This window comes from Neoarius graeffei, chromosome 18, assembly GCF_027579695.1.
Source record: "Neoarius graeffei isolate fNeoGra1 chromosome 18, fNeoGra1.pri, whole genome shotgun sequence".
NCBI lineage: Eukaryota > Metazoa > Chordata > Actinopteri > Siluriformes > Ariidae > Neoarius > Neoarius graeffei.
In genome coordinates, this window is record NC_083586.1 from 61,362,136 (window position 1) to 61,374,924 (window position 12,789).

General features: G+C 60.5%; 1 protein-coding gene across 1 annotated transcript in view; it reads right to left on the reverse strand.

The window, feature by feature from the left end:
* Positions 1–12,789, reverse strand: part of LOC132866401 (B-cell receptor CD22-like) — a 54,017-nt gene that overhangs the window by 21,886 nt on the left and 19,342 nt on the right. The window contains exon 3 of the mRNA XM_060899166.1: positions 1,563–1,922. Within this exon, the coding sequence (XP_060755149.1) occupies positions 1,563–1,922 (360 nt within the window). The remainder of the gene's footprint in view (positions 1–1,562; positions 1,923–12,789) is intronic.

Sequence of the window (12,789 nt, forward strand, 5' to 3'; positions counted from 1 at the left end):
ATATTTTCACATGCAGTAGGACAATAGGACATGTGGACAACAACCCTGATTCTCAACCATGACCTCTAGTCGACCTTCTCTCTTCAAAGTCCCTTGATTACTAATGGCGCTCTCCTGTCTACAGTCAGATGTCTCTCTTTAAATAGGAATGCCAAAACACACTTTGCCAGATCTCACTCCAGCAGTGTGTCTGTAGCGAGTCGAAGCCTCCTCGATCTTATCGATCTGATCTGTTAGTGATGTCAAAATGAACCTTTCTAAAGTTTTCCTTCAACTGGATCTATGAAAGGTTCCTGACTGGAAGCTTTGAAACACTGTGCACACTAGTGCCATCTGGTGGTCAGAATGATAAAGTGCACCTGTTACTGTACTGGGTGGCAGTGCCTGCTTCTGTGTGCTTTTGGGTTACAGCTGATACATTTTCATACAGAATAAATGCAACTGGTGACACTAAATAATGTCCTTTGAAGAGAAATATAATTTAAGAATTATTTGACTCTTCTAAAATATGTTTATAGCAAATCTACCAAGTAAGACGCATGACAGTATTTATTTATATTAAACCCAGACCTAGTGCTTCATCTAACAGTTCACAGGAAAGACTCATGACTGAACTATAAATATAGTGTCAGTGCAATACCAGGCTCAAACTGATTTATTTTTGAATATTAGTAATTTCTCCTGCCTTTAAAATTACATAAACGTGGAATGTGTTCTCATTATTAATTTTAAGCCTATCCCAGCTGACTACGGGCAAAAGGCGGGGTACACCCTGGACAAGTTGCCAGGTCATTACAGGGCTGACACATAGACAACCATTCACACTCACGGTCAATTTAGAGTCACCAGTTAACCTAACCTGCATGTCTTTGGACTGTGGGGGAAACCAGAGCACCCGGAGGAAACCCACGGGGAGAACATGCAAACTCCACGCAGAAAGGCCCTCGCCGGCCACGGGGCTCGAACCCAGATCTTCTTGCTGTGAGGCGGCAGCACTAACCACTACACCACCGTGCCACCCCTGCGTTCATTTTATGAATTCTCAAAATAATCCAGTACGCTGCTTCAGAGGCATGAGGTATTATCAGCGTTGTGGCAATAATACAACGATGCGTTAACAGAAAATATACTTTTAATACTTAAGTATTTTTAAAAGCAAGTACTTCAGTACTTTAACTTGAGTAAAAATTTGACTGGAGAACTTTCACTTGTATCGGAGTAACATTGGACCAGTGGGATCTGGACTTTGACATAAGTAATAAAGTTGGGTACTTTGTCCACCTCTGGGGATAGGGTTCGGGGCGGGGCTACACATGCCCCACCTTGCTCTCCGGGCTGCAGCCGGGTTCTTCTCGCCGAGTTGTTGAGTTTTGTACCTTCAGTCACTGTTAACGAGTGAGATAACTAAAGCGAGCACTCACACAGCTCTTTATTGAGATGTTTTCTTTGTAGAAAATTAAAATTCTTAAATGGAAAACCGTGGTACTAATGTTGAAAAGCTAAATATTTTTACGGTGAATAAAGTGCAGTGTGTTATTATTATTTGAGCTGATGTGGCTTACCTCTGACAGAAAGAAAAACTCCAGGTACACCTTGAAAAATTCCACGATATCCGTCTGTTATAAATGTGAAGTAGTATGTGCCTCGGTCCTGTTCTCTCACATCACTCAGTCTGAGACTGCAGTCACTCAGTGTGTCTCCGAGGTACTGAACCCTGTCTCTGTACTCTGGGTCTGAAGACAGATCAGGAGGCTCTTTACGTCTTTGAACCCGTTCTCTGCTCCAGAAAGTTTTCTCAACTTTAGACCGATTTCGAGATGTTGGATATGTGTATCTGCAGCCCAGAGTCACTGTAGATCCCTTTCCAGCACAGATGGATCTCGGTGTGTAAAACACAGCCCACCGCTGAGAAACAACACCTCCTGCAACATGAAATGCAGAAACATGTTGATGATGCACATGCAGGCCTCAGACAGTGAGCAAACCTGGATAAACTCTCCAGTGTAACAATCTGAGCTCATTTATAACTAAAAACACACAGGGAGAAGGTCCACAGGTCACACAGTACAGCAGGAGAGAGAGAGAGAGAGAGCACTAAAGGGGGAGGGAGAGAGAGCACTAAAGGGGGAGGGGGAGAGAGAGAGAGCACTAAAGGGGGAGGGGGAGAGAGAGAGAGCACTAAAGGGGGAGGGGGAGAGAGAGAGAGCACTAAAGGGGGAGGGGGAGAGAGAGCACTAAAGGGGGAGGGGGAGAGAGCACTAAAGGGGGAGGGGGAGAGAGAGAGCACTAAAGGCGGAGAGAGAGAGAACACTAACGCTACGTTCACACTGCAAGGCTTAATGCTCAATTCCGATTTTTTTGTGAAATCCGATTTTTTTGTGAGGTCGTTCACATTAACAAATATATGCGACTTGTATGTGATCCTCAGTATGAACGAAAAGCGACCTAAAAGTGTTCCGCATGCGCACTGCAGGATATGACGACGTCACACGCAGTGAGCATGGCCAGTGTTTACGGAAGTAAAACCGCCCGGTTGCGGTATGACTCATCCAATCTAGCTTGAATAGCTGCATCCCCCCAAATGGAAATCAGCTCCCTAACCTCTGCGTCCTTCCATTGAGAAGATTCAGAACCTTCACAGCCCGAAGCGTCCCTCGCATTGATGTCATGCGCAGGGGCGCAGATACGTTTTTTGAACTGGGGGGGACAAAAAACTGGGGGGGACAAAGCTGCCAGCAAACCAACCCCAACCCCGATATGCCTGTCAAACTTGTTGTTAGTAACCATAGCAACCAAGCTCGAGCTCGCAACCTGTGCAGTCTGCGCAGCTCAACCAACCGAATATCAGTCTTTGTTTTGTTTTATGTGAGTTGTTGCAACTATATGTATACACTGCTGTGCACCTCAATAAACCGAATGGTAATTAGTCTTTTGATTTTTCCGTGAGGTTTGCCTTATGCAAAGAAAGACAGCATATACGTTTTTTCCTCCCTATAAGTAGGGGGGACCGAACAAGGTGAATTTAAATATGACTCGTCCCACCCTCTATCTGCGCCCGTGATTATGCGCCATGTTGTTGTAACTTTTTTGAGAGACCCGCCGCCTACTTCAGCGCAGAATAGTGACGTTTGTGGCTTGTTGATGACGTGTAAGTCGGATGAATGCGACCTGGCGGTTCAGACTGAAGTCGCATATGAAAAGAGCGGATAGGAATCGGAATTAGCACCACATATCCAAACGGCCTGGGTCGGATTTGAAAAAATCGGATCTGTGTCGTTCATATTGTCAATAAAAGATCGGATACAGGTCACATATGGGCGAAAAGATCGGATTTGAGTCACTTCAGCCTGCAGTGTGAACGTAGCCTAAAGGGGGAGGGAGAGAGAGCACTAAAGGGGGAGGGGGGGGGAGAGAGCACTAAAGGGGGGGGGGAGAGAGCACTAAAGGGGGAGGGGGAGAGAGAGAGCACTAAAGGCGGAGAGAGAGAGAACACTAAAGGGGGAGGGAGAGAGAGCACTAAAGGGGGAGGGAGAGAGAGAGAGCACTAAAGGCGGAGAGAGAGAGAACACTAAAGGGGGAGGGGGAGAGAGAGAGCACTAAAGGCGGAGAGAGAGAGAACACTAAAGGGGGAGGGGGAGAGAGAGAGCACTAAAGGCGGAGAGAGAGAGAACACTAAAGGGGGAGGGAGAGAGAGCACTAAAGGGGGAGGGAGAGAGAGAGAGCACTAAAGGGGGAGGGAGAGAGAGAGCACTAAAGGGGTGTCGTGTTATCCAATAACTGCGTGGAGTCCGACTGTAAAGCGTGAATGTTTATTTCATAGCGTGTCTCTCTCTACTACACACAGGCAGCCTGACTGACCTGACTCTAACTGCCTAACGTTCCAACTCTGACGTCATCATCTCGCGCTCCGTAGTTGTACACAAAACAGTTACACCACATCTTCCCTTTTTAGAATCAATGGGTAGACTACCATTGATTCAGCAGGACCTTAGGGAATTATTCTGCCCCTGTGGCTGGAAGGTCTGCTCCTATCTGAGTCATTCACACTCCCAACAGACACACAGCAATTTAACCTTACTTTGGAACAGGAAATTATAAAATACAATACAAAACATCTTGTACTGTCTATGCTCTTCTAACTCTGAAACTTGGAACATTTACATTCAAACACTGCAATAATAAAAATAGCTCAATCACAATATAAAACACATTTTTGTCTTCCTTTGTGTGAGTGTGTGTGTGTGTGTGTGTGTGTGTGTGATTGTCTCAGTCTCTGTAAAGTCTGTGATAAGCAGAATCACAAGTTGAACCGGGTCGGTCTTACCACAGCTCTCCCAGACCTGGTTCTGACCGTGGGAGTAGATGGTGGTTCTGGAACATTCTGCTGCGGTGGTGCTGGTCGTTCTGGAACCCCTACTGGAATCTGCTCGGCTGCACCACTGTTGCTTTGCTCTGGTGAAGGCTGCATGGCGATGAGATGGCGACGGTTTCGCCTGATGATCCCATGGGGACCCTCCACCAGATATGAGCGAGGGGTGGTGTGACTTCCGATGACAGCTCCAGACGCTTTTTGGTCTGTGACCCACACGTCCTGCCCAGGAGTGAGGCTGTTGAGGTCCCGTGCACGGTGTCGCAGATTGTAGCGCTGTGCATCTCTCCTCTTCCTCTCCTCCTCCTTCCGAAGAACAGCGCCTCCATCAGGAAGAGCAGGCTCCAAAAGTGCAGGCAGAATAGGCACAGTGGTGCGAAGTCTCCTCCCCATGAGAAGTTGCGCTGGGCTATATCCATTTTGCAGTGGAGTAGACCTGTATGCAAGCAAGGCGAGGTACGGATCGTCAGACTTCTTCAGGAGTCCCTTCACGGTCTGTACTGCCCGCTCAGCTTCAGCATTTCCCTGGGGGTATTTTGGACTGCTGGTCACATGGCAAAACCCATAGGACTCAGAAAAGTCGGCAAAGTCGGCTCCTGAGAACTGTGGCCCGTTATCGGTGACCAGTGTCTCACAGATCCCGTGACGTGCAAAAATGGACTTGAGGTGATTGATCACATCTTTGGACGTTGTGTGGGTCAGCAGTGCGATTTCCACATACCTTGATGCGTAGTCCACCACTAGCAGGTAGGTCTTGCTCTCTAGGACGAACAAATCTGCTCCACACATTTGCCATGGTCGGCCTGGATACGGCGTTGGCATCAGCGGCTCCCTGTGGTTCTGTCTCTCCTGGCAGCATGCCCGGCAGCTCAGAACCACCTCGTTCAGCTGCTGGCTCAGCCCCGGCCACCATACTGACTGTTGCGCCCTCTCTCTGCACTTGACCACACCTTGATGACCTTCGTGCAACTTGACAAGAACATCATTTCTCATCGTTGAGGGGATAACAAGTCTTTGTCCTTTTAACAGTAGACCATCTTGAACTGTGAGGAAAGCGCGTTCAGGCCAGTACAGCTTGAGTGCAGGTTCGTTGGTGCCGTGGGCTGGCCATCCCTCTGTACACAGCTGCATCACACGTGCACACACGCTGTCCCTCTGCAGCTCGCCCCGCAGTTCAGCTAGGTAAACGGTGCTCGCAGGTAGGTTCTCCATCACCATGTCTACGTAGATATTCGTGTCTTCAAACAGCTCTTTTTCAGCCGGTGTCTCTGCTCTCTCGACTGGCGCCTGTGACAGTGTATCTGCCGTCCACAGACTTTTCCCTGCCACATGTGATATGGAGTAGGAATAGCGCATCAGACGCATTCTGAAACGCTGGATCCGAGGAGGTAGGGCATCTAGAGCTTGAGACCCCAGGAGACTAGAGGCTTATGATCCGTCTCCAGCTGGAAGTGTTTTCCAATCAGGAAGTTGCGGAACCTCTCGCAGGCCCATGTCAGTCCCAGAGAGCGCTAAAGGGAGGGAGGGGGAGAGCGCTAAAGGGAGGGAGGGGGAGAGCGCTAAAGGGAGGGAGGGGGAGAGCGCTAAAGGGAGGGAGGGGGAGAGCGCTAAAGGGGGGGAGGGGGGAGAGCGCTAAAGGGGGGGAGGGAGAGCGGTAAAGGGGGGGAGGGAGAGCGCTAAAGCGGGGGGAGAGCGCTGGGGGGGAGGGGGAGGGAGAGCGCTAAGGGGTGGGAGGGAGAGCGCTAAAGGGGGGGAGAGCGCTAAAGCGGGGGGCACTAAGGGGGGGGAGAGCGCAAAAGGGGGGGAGAGCGCTAAAGGGGGGAGGGAGGGCGCTAAAGGGGGGGAGAGCGCTGGGGGGAGGGGAGGGGGAGAGCGCTAAAGGGGGGGAGAGCGCTGGGGGGAGGGGAGGGGGAGAGCGCTAAAGGGGGAGGGCGCTAAGGGGGGGAGGGAGGGCTAAAGGGGGGGAGGGAGGGCTAAAGGGGGTGAGAGCGCTAAAGGGGGGGGGTGAGAGCGCTAAAGGGGGGGGGTGAGAGCGCTAAAGGGGAGGGGGAGAGCGCTAAAGGGGAGGGGGGGAGAGCGCTGGGGGGGAGGGAGGGCTAAAGGGGGTGAGAGCGCTAAAGGGGGGGGGTGAGAGCGCTAAAGGGGGGGGGTGAGAGCGCTAAAGGGGGGGGGGAGAGCGCTAAAGGGGAGGGGGAGAGCGCTAAAGGGGAGGGGGGGGGGAGAGCGCTAAAGGGGAGGGGGGGAGAGCGCTAAAGGGGAGGGGGGGGGAGAGCGCTAAAGGGGAGGGGGGGGAGAGCGCTAAAGGGGAGGGGGGGGGAGAGCGCTAAAGGGGAGGGGGGGGGAGAGCGCTAAAGGGGAGGGGGGGGGAGAGCGCTAAAGGGGAGGGGGGGGAGAGCGCTAAAGGGGAGGGGGGGGGGAGAGCGCTAAAGGGGAGGGGGGGGGAGAGCGCTAAAGGGGAGGGGGGGGGAGAGCGCTAAAGGGGAGGGGGGGGGAGAGCGCTAAAGGGGAGGGGGGGGGGAGAGCGCTAAAGGGGAGGGGGGGGAGAGCGCTAAAGGGGAGGGGGGGGGGAGAGCGCTAAAGGGGAGGGGGGGGGAGAGCGCTAAAGGGGAGGGGGGGGGGAGAGCGCTAAAGGGGAGGGGGGGGGGAGAGCGCTAAAGGGGAGGGGGGGGGAGAGCGCTAAAGGGGAGGGGGGGGAGAGCGCTAAAGGGGAGGGGGGGGAGAGCGCTAAAGGGGAGGGGGGGAGAGCGCTAAAGGGGAGGGGGGGAGAGCGCTAAAGGGGAGAGCGCTAAAGGGGAGGGGGGGGGAGAGCGCTAAAGGGGAGGGGGGGGGGAGAGCGCTAAAGGGGAGGGGGGGGGAGAGCGCTAAAGGGGAGGGGGGGGGGAGAGCGCTAAAGGGGAGGGGGGGGGAGAGCGCTAAAGGGGAGGGGGGGGGAGAGCGCTAAAGGGGAGGGGGGGGGAGAGCGCTAAAGGGGAGGGGGGGGGAGAGCGCTAAAGGGGAGGGGGGGGGGAGAGCGCTAAAGGGGAGGGGGGGGGAGAGCGCTAAAGGGAGGGAGGGAGGGGGGAGAGCGCTAAAGGGAGGGAGGGGGGAGAGCGCTAAAGGGAGGGAGGGGGGAGAGCGCTAAAGGGGGGGAGGGGGAGAGCGCTAAAGGGGAGGGGGGGGAGAGCGCTAAAGGGGGGAGGGGGGGAGAGCGCTAAAGGGGAGGGGGGGGGGAGAGCGCTAAAGGGGAGGGGGGGGGAGAGCGCTAAAGGGGGGAGGGGGGGAGAGCGCTAAAGGGGGGAGGGGGGGAGAGCGCTAAAGGGGGGAGGGGGGGGAGAGCGCTAAAGGGGGGAGGGGGGAGAGCGCTAAAGGGGAGGGGGGGGGAGAGCGCTAAAGGGGAGGGGGGGGGAGAGCGCTAAAGGGGAGGGGGGGGGAGAGCGCTAAAGGGGAGGGGGGGGAGAGCGCTAAAGGGGAGGGGGGGGAGAGCGCTAAAGGGGAGGGGGGGGGAGAGCGCTAAAGGGGGGAGGGGGGGAGAGCGCTAAAGGGGGGAGGGGGGGAGAGCGCTAAAGGGGGGAGGGGGGGAGAGCGCTAAAGGGGAGGGGGGGGGAGAGCGCTAAAGGGGAGGGGGGGGGGAGAGCGCTAAAGGGGAGGGGGGGGGAGAGCGCTAAAGGGGAGGGGGGGGGGAGAGCGCTAAAGGGGAGGGGGGGGGGGGAGAGCGCTAAAGGGGAGGGGGGGGGGAGAGCGCTAAAGGGGAGGGGGGGGGGAGAGCGCTAAAGGGGAGGGGGGGGGAGAGCGCTAAAGGGGAGGGGGGGGGAGAGCGCTAAAGGGGAGGGGGGGGGGAGAGCGCTAAAGGGGAGGGGGGGGGAGAGCGCTAAAGGGGGGAGGGGGGGAGAGCGCTAAAGGGGAGGGGGGGGGGAGAGCGCTAAAGGGGAGGGGGGGGGAGAGCGCTAAAGGGGGGAGGGGGGGGAGAGCGCTAAAGGGGGGAGGGGGGGAGAGCGCTAAAGGGGAGGGGGGGGGAGAGCGCTAAAGGGGAGGGGGGGGGGAGAGCGCTAAAGGGGAGGGGGGGGGGAGAGCGCTAAAGGGGAGGGGGGGGGAGAGCGCTAAAGGGGAGGGGGGGGGAGAGCGCTAAAGGGGAGGGGGGGGGGAGAGCGCTAAAGGGGAGGGGGGGGGGAGAGCGCTAAAGGGGAGGGGGGGGAGAGCGCTAAAGGGGAGGGGGGGGGAGAGCGCTAAAGGGGAGGGGGGGGAGAGCGCTAAAGGGGAGGGGGGGGAGAGCGCTAAAGGGGAGGGGGGGGGAGAGCGCTAAAGGGGAGGGGGGGGGGAGAGCGCTAAAGGGGGGAGGGGGGGAGAGCGCTAAAGGGGGGAGGGGGGGAGAGCGCTAAAGGGGAGGGGGGGAGAGCGCTAAAGGGGGGAGGGGGGGAGAGCGCTAAAGGGGGGAGGGGGGAGAGCGCTAAAGGGGAGGGGGGGGGAGAGCGCTAAAGGGGAGGGGGGGGGGAGAGCGCTAAAGGGGAGGGGGGGGGAGAGCGCTAAAGGGGAGGGGGGGGAGAGCGCTAAAGGGGAGGGGGGGGGGAGAGCGCTAAAGGGGGGAGGGGGGGAGAGCGCTAAAGGGGGGAGGGGGGGAGAGCGCTAAAGGGGGGAGGGGGGGGGAGAGCGCTAAAGGGGAGGGGGGGGGGAGAGCGCTAAAGGGGGGGGGGGGGGAGAGCGCTAAAGGGGAGGGGGGGGGGAGAGCGCTAAAGGGGAGGGGGGGGGGAGAGCGCTAAAGGGGAGGGGGGGGGGAGAGCGCTAAAGGGGGGGAGGGGGAGAGCGCTAAAGGGGGGGAGGGGGAGAGCGCTAAAGGGGGGGAGGGGGAGAGCGCTAAAGGGAGGGAGGGGGAGAGCGCTAAAGGGAGGGAGGGAGGGGGAGAGCGCTAAAGGGAGGGAGGGGGAGAGCGCTAAAGGGAGGGAGGGGGAGAGCGCTAAAGGGAGGGAGGGGGAGAGCGCTAAAGGGAGGGAGGGGGAGAGCGCTAAAGGGAGGGAGGGGGAGAGCGCTAAAGGGAGGGAGGGGGAGAGCGCTAAAGGGAGGGAGGGGGAGAGCGCTAAGGGGGGGAGGGGGAGAGCGCTAAGGGGGGGAGGGGGAGAGCGCTAAAGGGAGGGAGGGGGAGAGCGCTAAAGGGAGGGAGGGGGAGAGCGCTAAAGGGAGGGAGGGGGGAGAGCGCTAAAGGGAGGGAGGGGGAGAGCGCTAAAGGGAGGGAGGGGGAGAGCGCTAAAGGGAGGGAGGGGGAGAGCGCTAAGGGGGGGAGGGGGAGAGCGCTAAGGGGGGGAGGGGGAGAGCGCTAAGGGGGGGAGGGGGAGAGCGCTAAGGGGGGGAGGGGGAGAGCGCTAAAGGGAGGGAGAGGGAGAGCGGTAAGGGGGGGAGGGAGAGCGGTAAGGGGGGGAGGGAGAGCGGTAAGGGGGGGAGGGAGAGCGGTAAGGGGGGGAGGGGAGAGCGGTAAGGGGGGGAGGGAGAGCGGTAAGGGGGGGAGGGAGAGCGGTAAAGGGGGGGAGGGAGAGCGCTAAAGGGGGGGAGGGAGAGCGCTAAAGGGGGGGAGGGAGAGCGGTAAAGGGGGGGAGGGAGAGCGCTAAAGGGGGGGAGGGAGAGCGCTAAAGGGGGGGAGGGAGAGCGCTAAAGGGGGGGAGGGAGAGCGCTAAAGGGGGGGAGGGAGAGCGCTAAAGGGGGGGAGGGAGAGCGCTAAAGGGGGGGGGGGGAGAGCGCTAAAGGGGGGGGGGGAGAGCGCTAAAGGGGGGGGGGGAGAGCGCTAAAGGGGGGGGGGGGAGAGCGCTAAAGGGGGGGAGAGCGCTAAAGGGGGGGAGAGCGCTAAAGGGGGGGAGAGCGCTAAAGGGGAGGGGGGGCGCTAAAGGGGAGGGGGGGGAGAGCGCTAAAGGGGAGGGGGGGGGGAGAGCGCTAAAGGGGAGGGGGGGGGAGAGCGCTAAAGGGGAGGGGGGGGGAGAGCGCTAAAGGGGAGGGGGGGGAGAGCGCTAAAGGGGAGGGGGGGGAGAGCGCTAAAGGGGAGGGGGGGGAGAGCGCTAAAGGGGAGGGGGGGGAGAGCGCTAAAGGGGAGGGGGGGAGAGCGCTAAAGGGGAGGGGGGGGAGAGCGCTAAAGGGGAGGGGGGGGGAGAGCGCTAAAGGGGAGGGGGGGGGAGAGCGCTAAAGGGGAGGGGGGGGGAGAGCGCTAAAGGGGAGGGGGGGGGGAGAGCGCTAAAGGGGAGGGGGGGGGAGAGCGCTAAAGGGGGGGGGGGGAGAGCGCTAAAGGGGAGGGGGGGGGAGAGCGCTAAAGGGGAGGGGGGGGAGAGCGCTAAAGGGGAGGGGGGGAGAGCGCTAAAGGGGAGGGGGGGAGAGCGCTAAAGGGGAGGGGGGGGGGAGAGCGCTAAAGGGGAGGGGGGGGGAGAGCGCTAAAGGGGAGGGGGGGGGGAGAGCGCTAAAGGGGAGGGGGGGGGGAGAGCGCTAAAGGGGAGGGGGGGGGGAGAGCGCTAAAGGGGAGGGGGGGGGAGAGCGCTAAAGGGGAGGGGGGGGGGAGAGCGCTAAAGGGGAGGGGGGGGGGAGAGCGCTAAAGGGGAGGGGGGGGGAGAGCGCTAAGGGGGGGAGGGGGAGAGCGCTAAGGGGGGGGAGGGGGAGAGCGCTAAGGGGGGGAGGGGGAGAGCGCTAAGGGGGGGAGGGGGAGAGCGCTAAGGGGGGGAGGGGGAGAGCGCTAAAGGGAGGGAGAGGGAGAGCGGTAAGGGGGGGAGGGAGAGCGGTAAGGGGGGGAGGGAGAGCGGTAAGGGGGGGAGGGAGAGCGGTAAGGGGGGGAGGGAGAGCGGTAAGGGGGGGGAGGGAGAGCGGTAAAGGGGGGGAGGGAGAGCGCTAAAGGGGGGGAGGGAGAGCGCTAAAGGGGGGGAGGGAGAGCGGTAAAGGGGGGGAGGGAGAGCGGTAAAGGGGGGGAGGGAGAGCGCTAAAGGGGGGGAGGGAGAGCGCTAAAGGGGGGAGGGAGAGCGCTAAAGGGGGGGAGGGAGAGCGCTAAAGGGGGGGAGGGAGAGCGCTAAAGGGGGGGAGGGAGAGCGCTAAAGGGGGGGGGGGGAGAGCGCTAAAGGGGGGGGGGGAGAGCGCTAAAGGGGGGGGGGGGAGAGCGCTAAAGGGGGGGGGGGGGAGAGCGCTAAAGGGGGGGGGGAGAGCGCTAAAGGGGGGGAGAGCGCTAAAGGGGGGGGAGAGCGCTAAAGGGGGGGAGAGCGCTAAAGGGGGGGAGAGCGCTAAAGGGGGGGAGAGCGCTAAAGGGGAGGGGGGGGAGAGCGCTAAAGGGGAGGGGGGGGGAGAGCGCTAAAGGGGAGGGGGGGGGAGAGCGCTAAAGGGGAGGGGGGGAGAGCGCTAAAGGGGAGGGGGGGGGAGAGCGCTAAAGGGGAGGGGGGGGAGAGCGCTAAAGGGGAGGGGGGGGGAGAGCGCTAAAGGGGAGGGGGGGGGGAGAGCGCTAAAGGGGAGGGGGGGGGAGAGCGCTAAAGGGGAGGGGGGGGGGAGAGCGCTAAAGGGGAGGGGGGGGGAGAGCGCTAAAGGGGAGGGGGGGGGAGAGCGCTAAAGGGGAGGGGGGGGGAGAGCGCTAAAGGGGAGGGGGGGGGGAGAGCGCTAAAGGGGAGGGGGGGGGGGAGAGCGCTAAAGGGGAGGGGGGGGGGAGAGCGCTAAAGGGGAGGGGGGGGGAGAGCGCTAAAGGGGAGGGGGGGGGGGAGAGCGCTAAAGGGGAGGGGGGGGAGAGCGCTAAAGGGGAGGGGGGGGAGAGCGCTAAAGGGGAGGGGGGGGGGAGAGCGCTAAAGGGGAGGGGGGGGGAGAGCGCTAAAGGGGAGGGGGGGGGAGAGCGCTAAAGGGGAGGGGGGGGAGAGCGCTAAAGGGGAGGGGGGGGGAGAGCGCTAAAGGGGAGGGGGGGGGAGAGCGCTAAAGGGGAGGGGGGGGGGAGAGCGCTAAAGGGGAGGGGGGGGGGAGAGCGCTAAAGGGGGGAGGGGGAGAGCGCTAAAGGGGGGGAGGGGGGAGAGCGCTAAAGGGGGGGGGAGGGGGGAGAGCGCTAAAGGGGGGGGAGGGGGAGAGCGCTAAAGGGGGGGGGGGGAGAGCGCTAAAGGGGGGGAGGGAGAGCGCTAAAGGGGGGGGAGGGGGAGAGCGCTAAAGGGAGGGAGGGGGGAGAGCGCTAAAGGGAGGGAGGGGGAGGAGCGCTAAAGGGAGGAGGGGGGAGAGCGCTAAAGGGAGGGAGAGCGCTAAAGGGGGGGAGAGCGCTAAAGGGGGGGGAGAGCGCTAAAGGGGGGGAGAGCGCTAAAGGGGGGGGAGAGCGCTAAAGGGGGGGAGAGCGCTAAAGGGGGGGAGAGCGCTAAAGGGGGGAGGGGGGAGAGCGCTAAAGGGGGGGAGAGCGCTAAGGGGGGGAGGGGGAGAGCGCTAAAGGGGGGGGGGAGAGCGCTAAAGGGGGGGGGAGAGCGCTAAAGGGG